Source organism: Indicator indicator, chromosome 11, assembly GCF_027791375.1.
Source record: "Indicator indicator isolate 239-I01 chromosome 11, UM_Iind_1.1, whole genome shotgun sequence".
NCBI classification, from domain to species: domain Eukaryota; kingdom Metazoa; phylum Chordata; class Aves; order Piciformes; family Indicatoridae; genus Indicator; species Indicator indicator.
The window spans coordinates 23,236,539-23,249,339 of record NC_072020.1 but is presented as its reverse complement, the minus strand read 5'-3'; the positions used below and the strand labels follow the sequence as shown (position 1 = coordinate 23,249,339).

At 39.3% G+C, this 12,801-nt stretch overlaps 1 protein-coding gene across 1 annotated transcript in view; it reads left to right on the top strand.

Moving 5' to 3' along the window:
- CRPPA (CDP-L-ribitol pyrophosphorylase A) overlaps positions 1–12,270 on the top strand; it is a 96,132-nt gene extending 83,862 nt beyond the window's left edge. The window contains exons 10-11 of the mRNA XM_054385059.1: positions 10,790–10,804; positions 12,166–12,270. Of these exons, the coding sequence (XP_054241034.1) occupies positions 10,790–10,804; positions 12,166–12,270 (120 nt within the window). The remainder of the gene's footprint in view (positions 1–10,789; positions 10,805–12,165) is intronic.
- The last annotated feature ends 531 nt before the right edge of the window (positions 12,271–12,801 follow it).

Genomic DNA, 12,801 nt, shown 5'->3' with positions numbered 1-12,801 from the left:
ATCAGGTGAGGGCTGAGACTCAGAACAGCCATCACAGCATGTGCTACCAAGGGGCTACAAAAAACAAGTTGAGTATATGTGTGAGTAGTCCATGTTCCAACTGTATCTTGAAAAATTGTACTCTAGTCTTCAGCCCCGTCCATCCACTACAGCCATCCATGCTTGCATGGAAAGGTACTATGTGCCCACTGCTCACCATTCCTCCTGGCCATTCAGGGGTACCAGAGTAGTACTTTGCCACAGTGATTTTTTCATATGTTTGTATGATTCCTGTCTACCCCATCTGCTGGATTGGATACAGACTGTTTACTGCTGCTTTCTGAACCCAGCCCCACTTTTCATACCAGATTTCCAGAACCATATTTCCTCTAGGATTAATTTTTCAGAATTTATATGCTCCCTCCATTGCTTAGCTGAAAACTTTAACAAGGGGAAATGCTTTAGCTGCACTGGCTTTAGGCTATGAACTAAGGAGGACAAAGAAATAGAGAATAGAAAAATTGACAGTTTGGATCAGCATTCTTAGAAATTGTTTCCTCATGCATGCTGGATAAGGATTCATTCAGTTCATGTCCTGAGATGCTGCTCAGATAAGCTGTCTAGTTTTAAGTGTAAAAGACTGTGTAGGCAGCATACCTGAAAGAAAACAATAGACAGAGGCAAATACGTTTTCTTTCTTAAATCACAGAAGTTTGCAGTGGTTTGAGTACATTTAAGTGTACTTATGTTTAGAGCTCCTATGCTTGCAAGAAATGCATGTTCCTATCCTGCTTACTACATTCACATGAAAATGGCTTTGCAGTAGCAAATGAGTCCATGTTCCATGCAAAGGGTCATTGAGAACAATCAGAATTACCACAAAGTTAATAAATTAAAATGTCATATTGGTTTGAGAGACAAAGGGAATAAATCTTTATTAATAACTTGTGTGGTAACATGTTTTTCTCCTCCTGAATCCTCTCCTCTTACTCTCCAAGGAGACGTGACCTCGTGTACTTGTAACTTTTTGTCTCTTTGGGCACTTCTTCATCAGTCTGATACTCTTTTTTTTTTTTTTTTTTTTTTTTTTTTTTAGGGGAGAAAGTAGGCTAGCTTGGCCTTACATAAAAATCTTGAAATTGTAAAGCATCTCTGTAAAGCATGTCTAGTTTTTGCCTTCCAGACAGGAAAGTAAGAGATGGGACATAAACGATGCCTAAACATCACACAGATGTGGCCAAAAAGTGGAAATTGAGTAATGAGATGAAAGATATAGGATGCACATTTTCTTAAACGTTTACTGTGTGATTCAAGCATGTTTTCAAATTTCAATGAGTAACTTAAGATTTTATGATTTATTCTACAATCAGTCTCTCACAGAATGATGAGATGATGCAACTTGAGAGCTGCTTGCTACATTCAATTACAAGTATAGAATGAGGGAAATCTGTGGTATCAGATGCTTAATGAGCTTGTGGACAGCCATTCCCTCTTGCTATGTCTCACTGCCCAGAACACTGACATCTGTGTTTCTTTGAAACTGCTTCTGAGAGGACAGTTTAAAAGCAGTTAGGTGTTAGGTCTTCGCTCTTACTCTGTAGCAGAATACAGAGTTTTAATCTGCAACAGCAAAATAACTGGGCTCATAATACTGTAGTTACTTTGGGTTTTATTTCTTCAACCAAGATTGGAATGTGGCCTTTACCCCACTGAACTGATTTTATCATCCTAAAAGTTTGGAAGCCACAAGACTGGGATGTGAACAATAGCCCAGCACATACGTACACATACTTTGCCCCTCAGAATCTGTTGGGTTTTGTTTATTTCCTTCCCTAAAGGAGAAGCTTTAAATTTGTTTTTTGGTGAGTACACAGGTTTTTTTTCTCTGAAACATCTCAAATAAATTATCTGCAATCAAGAGGAATGTTTCCCCCCAATTAGTTACTGCAGCCCTGTGCTTGTATTTAAGAGTATTCAGTCTGTAGGAGTTGTAAAAGGTTGTAATGACTGAATAGAATGCTTATATTGAAATGGGTGGAAGCATGCCTGTTCTTATTTTGGAGAGTCGCCTGTCTGTTATGCTTAATATTCTATATCAAGCACCTGTAGGAGGGGAGAGGAATGTGCTTTATTCTGAAATAATGGCAAAAACACTCATATTTCCTCTGCACTCATTTTCAGCAGCCCCCAGGAGATTCAAATGCATCACTCATTTTTCCCAAAGACCTTCCTACTTCGTTACAGTCACTGACTCAAAGTTGCCCAGTCTCTTGATATAATAGTGATAAACTCAATCAGAAATTGTATGAAACAGCCCCTGGACGTTTCTGTGCAAATTCCTGTAACCTGTGGTAGCTAAAGCGTTTCATGTCTTGCACTGCATGTGAGTAGCTTAGTTCCTTGCAAACTGCTGTGTTCAGTCTTTTAGTGCAACTGCCAATTTATGCTGTCAGTATAACCTGGGACAGAAAGGAAAAATCCATATTAGCAAAATACAGGGTGTTAAATTTACCATCATAGTACATATTTTCTTGCTCTTGCTAGAAGTTGATGTGAAGGAGTGCTGGATTGTTTTCTCTAGCCCCGTTAGGTAGGTTTTGTCATATCCTAGGTAAGGAGAGCATAGTGCTCTAAAAGAAAAAAGAAACATTCAGGTATGTGATATGCACTGACTTACAATGTTACAATTGCACGGATGACCTCATATCTCAATGGGTAGAAACTCAGTCTAACGCTTTAAGTCAGCCTAACCCTCTTAAGTTAGTTGCACCCTCTAACTCAGTCCTGCTCTCTAATTTGGTCCTACCCCCCTGGCAGTATATGACACAATTTATCTATCAGATAGAGCTTTTGGTGTGAATATAATCTCTCTTGATCTTTAGCAGTGACATGTCTTTTTATATTTTGAGGATTTAGGTAGTTGTGTACTTAATCTTTTACCACTGTAATTTTTTCTGTTCTCCTTTCATAGAATAATGGAATGGTCTGGGTTAGAAGGGATCTTGAAAGGTCATCTTGTCCAGTCCCCTCCACAGTAAGCAAGGACATCATCACCTACATCAGGTTGCCCAGAGCCTTGTCGAGCCTCACCTGGAATATTTCCAGGGATGAGGCTTCAACCACCTCCCTGGGAAACATGTTCCAGTATTCCACTACCCTCATGGAATAGAACTTGTTCCTAACATCCTTTCTCCTAGTTTGTTCTCCCACCACTTCATCTTCTCTACATGCATGTTTGGCCTTCTACTTACTGCTGACTAGGGCTACTCATAGAGTGAAACTGAGCCTGAACATGCTGTGTTTCTGAGCTTGTAATATGAGAAAACCAGCTAAACTGTGCTGAGCTGCTTTTGCTCTCCTGCTAGCCCCATGTCACAGATGCATTCATCTGAGGCTGTGCCCTGCTCCCTTGGTGCCTGGTGCACTGCAGCAGTCTGTAAATGATTTGCGTGATTGCAGTGTTATGTTTTGCAGGAGGCCAGCACTATGTAACTGCTTTTTTTTTCTGTGTGTGTGGTGGGTCTGATATGTGTTCTTGGCTGCCTGCAAAACTTAGTGCTGCAGCCCATCAAAGTATTTATAGACTCAGAGTAGAGCAGGCAGCAGAGGATCCACTACACACACACACTGCTGCATGGGAGGCTTAAATCTTACTACCAGGTGAATTTGTTAGTGCTATCAGATTGACTCAGAGCTCTCTGAAACCAGAGGAAAGTGGCCACATTTTCACTTGAATTCAACCCAGTCTTAGACTGGGCTTGCAGTGCTGGTTGTCAGAGGAGAAAACAAGTCTGCTGGACCTCAGGAGCATTTCACTTTTCGTGTATTGATAGTAAGAAATATTTTTTCCTTTTCCCTAAAAACCCGTATGTCATGTTTTACAGGGTTACCAAACTGATACTTTATAGGACCTCATAGTAACATATATGAAATCTATTCATGCTAATACTATACTCTTACTTGGTAACTTGGTGTGTTAAAAGACCACCACTAAGAAACCTCAGACACATGATACACTTTTGCAGGCAACCACATCTGTTCAGTGGCTTATTTCTGCCAATATTTTTGTGCCAGTCCCATACAGGTGGCAGAATTGGCTACTGGCACCAGCATTAGGTAGCTTTTTGAACAACCTAAAGGGAAAGATAGGCAGTAGACGATTGTGCTGTCACTACTCACTTGGCAGACTCACCCTTGCCAAGAGGTTAGATCAGATAGTGGAAAGTGCTGAATGAAAACTCTTGCTTAAGTTGCAATGACTGTGCTGAAAAAGCTCTTTATAACAAACTCTTCAGACAGTGTTTTGGTCCAAGAATTTTTATTGATTTTTCTGTATGATCATGCTAACAATTCTTCTTATAGAGGGGGAAAAAAAAAAAAAGGCTTGGAGAAGACAAGAACAAAGGGACAGCCTAGGTCTGCAGGTGGCAGAGGCACTGGCATTGAGCTCATGTCTGTTCCAAACACCAGTTGTCTGTTTTACATCAAAAGGACAACCTTTTGGAGCTAAAATTAGAATAGAACTTTCACTTTCTTCCCATACATTTGGACTTGTGTGTATTATGGAATCTTGTCATCTTTCTGTTGTGATACAATGACTGTATGTAGAATGAGTAATCCTCCACAAGAATTTTAGCCCCAAACCAAAAAAATGTGTGAACTGAGGGGCACCTTAGTCACCTCACACAAAAAAGGAAACTGAGTTCTACTGGTCACCTACATGCTGCAGGACATGTAGGTAACTGAAGCTGGCTTAAAACTGCTTGTCGAGGAGAATTCTTTCTATACCGTGCGTAGTAGAGACAGGAAGTAATTCTGTTTGCGGTTTTGTTTGTGCTGTTTGAGTTTTTTAGGTGGTGTTTTGGTTTGGTTTTTTTTTTTTTTTTGGGGTGGGGGGTTTGATTTGTTTTGTCTTAGCGAAACAGTAATGTTTACCTTCAGTTTTAAATCTGTGACTCTTAGATCAAAATATACATTCATGTTATGGCCATGATCGTTATGGACTCCTTATGGTCTTCAGAAGATTTAAAAATACTTCTGTCCTCAGTGTATTCACACACTTGTTTAAAATGTTGGTGGTTCTCCATTTTCTTAAGACAAACTGTAAGAGAAATGGTTGATCAGTGGTACAGGAGAGATACAGTTCAGTAGCATGTACTTATGCACAATTTATCTGGGTTTGGGTTGATTGCAGCATGGATATAGAACCATTTAACTGCAGGGAATAACTCACTTTTACATGAACTAAGTGGTCTGCTAGGCTCTGTTAGCAGAGTGACACATTGGTTCTTGCAGTACCACTCATCTGTTTTCTCAATCCTCACTGCATCCTGAGTATCTAGATTTCTGAATTATTTCTGTCTTGAGGAGCATCCTCTACTAAAGAACTGATGCATTCTCTTTGCTGAGAAAGAAGACAAGGCTGTGAATCTGTCATTTTGAACCCAGCTACCTAACTGATCTCAAATGCTGCCTTTATTGTGTATTACTTGAAAGAAAACCTGAAAGTATTCAGAGAAATATTTTTCTAATCTTTTAGAATGATCTGCATATCTTCTTATTGAGGTAAATTGCTGCATTGATATTATGTATGAGATGTCACTTATCCATAGATTCTTTGGCACGTGGATTAAAAAATGCAATATGCAAGCATTTTAAGAAGAAAGGAGACCAGATTAACTTGTACTGTTCCAGAAATGGAGTTTGCTTTCATATGTAGGTGCATGCCACTACATAGCTTGAGCAGGAAAAAAATGCTTCTTCAGGAATCTACTAGAGAATTCCTCAGAGTAAGATTATACACTAGACCATGCTACACTATTGATTTCTAGTCCATCTTCAGATCATCATTTTAAATGAAAAATAGTAATTGAAGAAGAAAATTTCAAGTATTGAGGGTTTTGTGGCTACTTTCTTTACTCAGTTTCTCTGAGTGCAAATAAAACACTATCAGTATGTGACACTAAGCAAGTTTCGGAGGCACCTGGTATACCCTTAATGTAGATATCCTCTGGAATTAATAGCAGCTCTTCTTGTACTGCCAATATAGCATTTTGCAAGATGCTTGCCAGAACACAAACTGTTTCAGCCCTTTTCTCTGCCACTCATGCCTTCTGATGTGCCTGGTATGCATCCAAGCCCACCCTGTGAAAGGGAGCCATGGGCATTCTCCATGACAAGGTCCTGCATCTGGCTCCAGGCTTTTGCTATAAGGTGGCAGGAATCTGCAGTACAGCACAAGTGCTGGCATGCAGTGAAGTTCATTCCTCTCTCCTCTGTTTTGGTGGGAAAAGTGTCCATGGAGCATTGAGGCCTTTTTAAATGTCTGTTTATGCGGTAGCTACGTGTGATTTGTGCTTCGTTCAGGAAGGGGGGAGGATTATTTGATCGTTGTTCTGTGTATTCTTGATGCGCTTGGGTAAGGAGAGAAAGGCACAGCTGTCACTTCCCAGCAATACTTAGGCTACTTCTGTACTGGCAAGTAAAACAGACCAGGGATGGTTCTCTTGTCCTGGGGCTAAAAGACACAGCGTGCTGCATGTCCATGGGGCTAAGTTCTCCTTTCCCAAAAGAGGGTGGCCTCATTCAGCCTGTCCCAGCCATTGTCTGAGAACATGTTAGCTGGCAGAAGCCAAAACTGTGCCAGGGAGTGGGCTTACAATGGAACAGCAAGGGCAGGGGCATGCCAGCGCGTGCCCTGGCCCTCTTTCCATTCCAAATTAATAATGATGTTCCCTAAGTTTAGTAGCATCTTTAAATCATGTTTTCAGGTTCCCCCTTCAGTCACATAATCGGGGATAACATTACAATTCTATTCGCTTTTAAAAACTGCATGAACTGGAAAGTCAAATTACATTACAGCAAAACAGAGAGCAAATAATGGAACACAGCTGCCTTATTCTTTTGGAGGGATGCAGTACAAGGCAGAGGTAATACCTGCAGAGGCAAAGGGTTTTTTTGAGCTAAAAAAATGGTAGTGTGTGTTTTTCTCAGGCTATGCTTAAACTGAACTAGCACATATGTAAATTTAAATGCATGTATGTGAAGTTCTAGCTGGAGAAGAAAATTAAATCCTAAACAGATTGAAGCAAGGAAATGAATTGTTAGGGGAATGTCAGTAAATATTCAGATAGCCTCACAGTTTCTTAAATAAATGCACATTTGTAAAGTATCAGATTGCTTATTCCAAACACATCTTTAACTTTGTCCCTGTAGCGATTCCCAGTCTTATTCTGCAGACCAGAAAACCCCTACAGTCAGTAACTCTACATCAAATAAATTCTGAGTATGAGTTACAACTATCACACAATATGGTTAAGTTGGAATATTTTTACTATTTAATAACAGACAAAGTGGATATTTTATTTTGGAATCAAAGTGCTGTTATGTGGATTTATGGTTTATAAGGTTGGCAGTGTTTCTGAGTACTTTCTTTTCCAGAGTACATAAATATAAAGTGGTAAAAGTTTTGGTTTTAGCTTATAAATGTAGTTAATCATCTGTTCAAACAATAAAAAATTCTATTTACTAGTGGCCAAGAAATGTTAGGGGGTTTGGGTTTTTCTTTTTTACAAGAGACTCATTTAAGTCAACTGGATGAAATGAATAGACAAGTATCACAATGGATTAGGGGGGGATCATGGCACACCAGTTGATCATGTGGAACTTCAGTCATTAATCCATTGAAGTCCTTACTGCCTCCCAGTCTTTTTTTAAGGGTTTTGTGGATGAGGAGAGGAGCTGTTGGTGTTTGATCCATCCAGCTCGTGCACTGCTGTGCACTCCCTGGCTGGCGTGCTGAAGTTTGTTCCCTGCTTGGAATTTGCAGTGCTGAGCAGTGGGTGGGCAGTAAGTAACGTGCAAGAGCTCTTGTGGGCTACACCAGGATTTCTATTGATTGTTCTGTTTTTGCATCCTGTTTTCTATCGTGGTTACAATATACTCAAACACGTCAGGCAATTAGACATGTGAAGACCTGGTTCTGCTTGATTATTTGACTTCCTGTAGCTAATAATGAGATTTTGGAAAGATTTAGTGCTATGCTGTGGAATATAAAAGAGGGTTGGAGGCCTGTATGTGCAATAGAGTTAGGTGTGGTAGGTTAAATTTGTCCTGGCATCCTTATGGAAGCCTCCCTGTAGGCGCAATCAGCTGTAATCAGCATGGGTGCCAGAAATAACATCAGAGTGTCAAAAACATGGGTGTTTTAAGGGTATAAGACAGGGGATTTGAAGTGCTTGCTTGTTTAACTTCAATGAAGACCCATAAGATTCTTTTTCTTTCCTGGTTTGTTGTTAAATGTTGTAACTTTAATTTTTTAATACTCTTCATAAACACTGCTGGCATCCAAACTACATAGAACTACTTATGAGGAAGCTAAGTGACTGTCATTGTGGCACATTAAAAATAACTGCTTACATGCATAGAATGGCCTAAAGTGAACTAAATTCCCAGCAGGATTCAGAGGACGGGAAGGAATACTTAAGATACAACTTAATCATTGCACCTACACTTTGAACAATGTGTTCGCTTTCGCTTGCTAGAAGCACTTTTTCTGGTTTCTTTTTCTCTGGTAATAAAGACCAGAAATGATCAACAAAAGTTATAAATTGTGTACAGGCTATGACCATCAGAATCTACAACAATGATTCCTAGCATAAGAGTCAGTTTTGATTCTCAGAAACATCCAGGATATACAATGGTTTTGAAATTCCTGGAAGAGTCCAGTTCTTTGTGTTATTCACTGCCTCTTTCCAGTAAAACTGTGGCTGTGAGAATAAAGCAAGTTAAAACTGGCACATTCTTGACCTCTGTGGCACTGATTTCTCCTGCGCTCAGAAGCTGGCTCATGGGCTCAGGTGCTGGATGCTTTTCAATGAAGAGGTGATCCTGAGATCAGGCTGGGACAGTGTTACCAGGAAGGAGCAGCAACATAAATCTAAAAAGCAGTAACCTGTGATAAATACTTGAAAAGATAGCCCTGTTGAAAGCTTCAGTACGTGCTTCATGATATCGCTTAGCCATCAGCTGTAACTGTATAAAATGAGGAATATCTTTTCTACTTGTCTTACTTAAGGTAATGTAAATTCACTTGAGAAATATGCTTCTGGTTATTTCCAAAAAGCAGGGTGACATGGGCCAATCCTGTCTGACTGTTCTTTATTCCTGCAGCTGTATTGACTGATTTTAAGAAACACAGGAACCAGTAAATTTCCTGAATAGTGATAATAATAGTATTAATAATCAGATTATTGGAGGTGAAGTAATTGTGAAACTTGAAGATGTGTTTTAATTTGTGTTGCTTGCTTGTGTTTCTCTTTGGACAAACTGCAGTTCCCCAGTTGCCTGATTCAGTGTGGTTCACAGACCACTTCTGCATGCAGGTTTCTGTGCATATTACTTTGTTAAAAATACTACACACTTTTTGGCATGTCTTTCCTTAAGAACGTGGAAATTAGCACTAAAACTTTAGCTTTTTTCAGTCTAAAGGAATCTTATGGTGTCACTTTCAATCTCTCCTGTGAAAGTTAAATTTCTTTCTCTTGCTTCCTTTTATGTTCAAAAACGTAAATGATTTATTACTGCAAAGGAATGTGTACCGAATCCAGTAACCAACAGAGGATGTGGAAAGATTTATTGGGAGAAACATTAAGAGCATTCCTGGCCAGGTGTACTTTATTTCTTTTTTTTTGTGGAATGGGGAAAAAAGTACAGACCTCCAGCCAACTTCAGATATGGCTGGAAGCCCATTTGGAGAACTGTGTCTGTAGCTGTGAAGTGCTTCTGGAGACAACCAAACAAAAAGCAGTGAGGGGCGCACAGAGGCTGGCATTGCTGAATAACAAGAAGTGGGTTCATACATCTTGAAAGTGTTCGCAGTGTTTGCTGACTGAGTGGGTGCATGCACATGATTTCTGCTGGGAAATGGAACCCCTATCAAATTTGAGTAGTGGATTCCATTTTGCATCCCCAGTCCATGACGAAAAGGTACCGAAGGAGCGTGACCTGAGTACACTTCAGCACTCCTTATTCAACTGAACAGGAGGTGTCCCTCAGTAAGAAGCAACTGTAAAATGTCAACATTTTTACTAGTTTTTAGAACACTAATAAGTAATTTTACTGCATACTAGAGTATATAACATGAAGTTGTGAGGAGTGTAAACTTATGGGTGCTTGCAGATTGTAACAGCTTGCTTACTTGATGATTTTTTTAGGACAAAATTCTAGCCAAATACTAATATCATTTTGTCAAGAATGGTAAAAAAATCAGATGTAAATGAACTATTTCTAATTCTATCCAGTTACTTGTCTGTCATGTTTCCTGTCATTTACATAAAGCACAAAATTAATAAGAGCATTGTCACTGAACAGTTCAGGTTGAAAGAGCCTTTAAAGCTCATCTAATAAAACTGCCCTGCTGTGAGCAGGAACATCTTTAACTAGAGCAGGTTGCTCAGAGCCCCATACAGCCTGACCTTGAGTGTTACCAGGGGTGAGGCTTCTACCACCTCTCTGGGCAACCTGTGCCAGTGTTTCACCACTCTCATCGTGCAACATTTCTTCCTTATATTTGGTCAAAGGCTACTTTCTTTAAAGCTATCACCCCTTGTCTGATTGGTACAGGCCCTGCTAAAAGGCCTGTCCTCATCTTTTCTTTATAAGCTGCTTCTAAGTATTGATGGGCCTTAATACGGTTTCCTTGGAGTCTTTTCCTCTCCAGACTGAACACCCTGAACGCTTTCTGAGCCTTTCCTCATAGGAGAGGTGTTCCAGCCCTCTGATCATTTTAGTGGACCTCCTCTGGACCCACATCAACATTGAAAGTGTTCCAGGGGCACCTTTCCCTTTCTAGTTTCAACTTCATGCAAAACTTGTTAGTCTTGAGCTCCCCTGTGTGTTAGCTAATCAGGTAGTTCCTTTCAGCAGTAGCCTTAATCCTTGAAAAACAGGGTTTAATGTCATGGTTTTGTATAAGTTGTTGATAGTTTATTCTTTTTTTCTTTAACCCAAGTTTCTTAAATATGCTCTACAAATTCTTCCTTGATGCAGCATCTTAAGAAAATAGTTTCAAAAAGATATAACACCAAACTGTTCCATCTTCCTGCCTCAGGCAGGAACCTGTACTTGTAGCCTGTATGTGGTTCTGGTGTTACAGGACCCTGATGATGAGTTTGCTTCAGCTGTCCAGTAATCTGTTCCATTGTATGCCAGTCCTTATTATTAAAACAACTTTCCTGGCTTTTTCTATCCCAGTTTAAGTTCCCTTAAAAGCCTGTTGCTTTCAATATGGAGAGCAGCTCTTGCTTTCTCTTTGTAGCTCCACTTCTGTATTTGAAACTCTCCCTAGAAAGAAAGAGAGTTAGATTCTCCCTAGAGTTAGACCTTTACTTTTCTCTGTTGCTTCACAGAAATTGAGCCCTCCTGTTTCCTCTCTCAGGGATGTATCCGTGCCTGGATACATCTATTGATATTTTCCCAGTGTGCAAATGAAAATCTTACTGGTAGCAAGAGGCCAACCTTTTATAGTCAATACAATTAAGAAAACTTGGCAATTAGACAAAGGACTCTTTCAAATGGAAGCACAGAATCAAAGTCTCGTTTTATTACTTCTTCCTGTGTTGATCTCTATACTTGCCTATCAAAACCAGACTATTTTTTAAAGTTAAGTGATACAAAGATCAGCGTACACTACTCAACTCCCAGCACCTAAATGCCTTTGTGAATTTACGTAGTTTGTGGACCACAGATGGGTTTTGTTGGATGTTTTATGTTACAGGTCTTTAAGAATAGTGCTCAGTTAAATCCTCTGTTTAATTCCAATGTTTTCAAACCCCAAAGTTTGATTACTTTTTAGGTTATAAAAAAGTCAGTTAGGAGGCAAGTGACAGAATCAATCTTCTGGTTTGGTGATCTTTGGATAGATGGCATTAATTTAAAAAAAAATTACTTTTTAAATTATCATGGAGGTTGGAAAATGGATATTACTATGAAATTGTTTGTTTTAGAAGTTCTTCTAGTAAGTACAAATAAAGGTTGGGGGAGGGGTGGTGATGTTGAACAATACTACGGTTGTTTTGCCTACTTGAAAATTGACTTGAAATGCTTACTTTTCCCGCTTTTGTTTACATATTGTTTTCCCCATTCTCTCATTTCTCTCTCTTTTCTTTTTTTTTTTTAATTCCCCAGGACCATTTGCTGCTTCAGGAGACAGTAAATTCTGCTGCTGCTCTTATCATGGCATTAATAAAGGACAGAAATCCGGCGCTGATAGGCCAGCTGTTGGTAGCGTAAGACCATAAATCATGTGTAGCCTTTGGAAATGTTTCTTTTTCATCATCCCATTCACCAAAGGTCTTGAATCACTTTACCCTTTGATGAATACTTTAGATTTATGGCATTTACTATGAAGATCTTTTAACAACATATTTTTGATACTTAAAATGGAAGTCTCATACTATGTAAAAAGTATAAAATGAAATACAAATCATTCTGAGATACACTGGGTACACACTGCAAGAAAAGATGCTGGAACTGTTTTGTGAGGTACTGATCATTAGAAGAAGTACCTGCCCACTGCAGGCCAGTTAGGCTAGATGACTTTTAAAGTCCCTTCAAGCCAAAAAGTTTATCATTCATGCAGAATTGTCTTAAGTCATGTAAATGTGTTGTACCTTAGGACTGCATCAATTGCGTTTTAAGATTAAATAATCCTTAAACCACAGCTCATCTTCATATGAAATTGTTTTAAAGTTGCTATACCTAGTAGTAAATACAGAGTTCATGATACAGTGTAGCCTTCCTGACATCAACAGAAACACACAC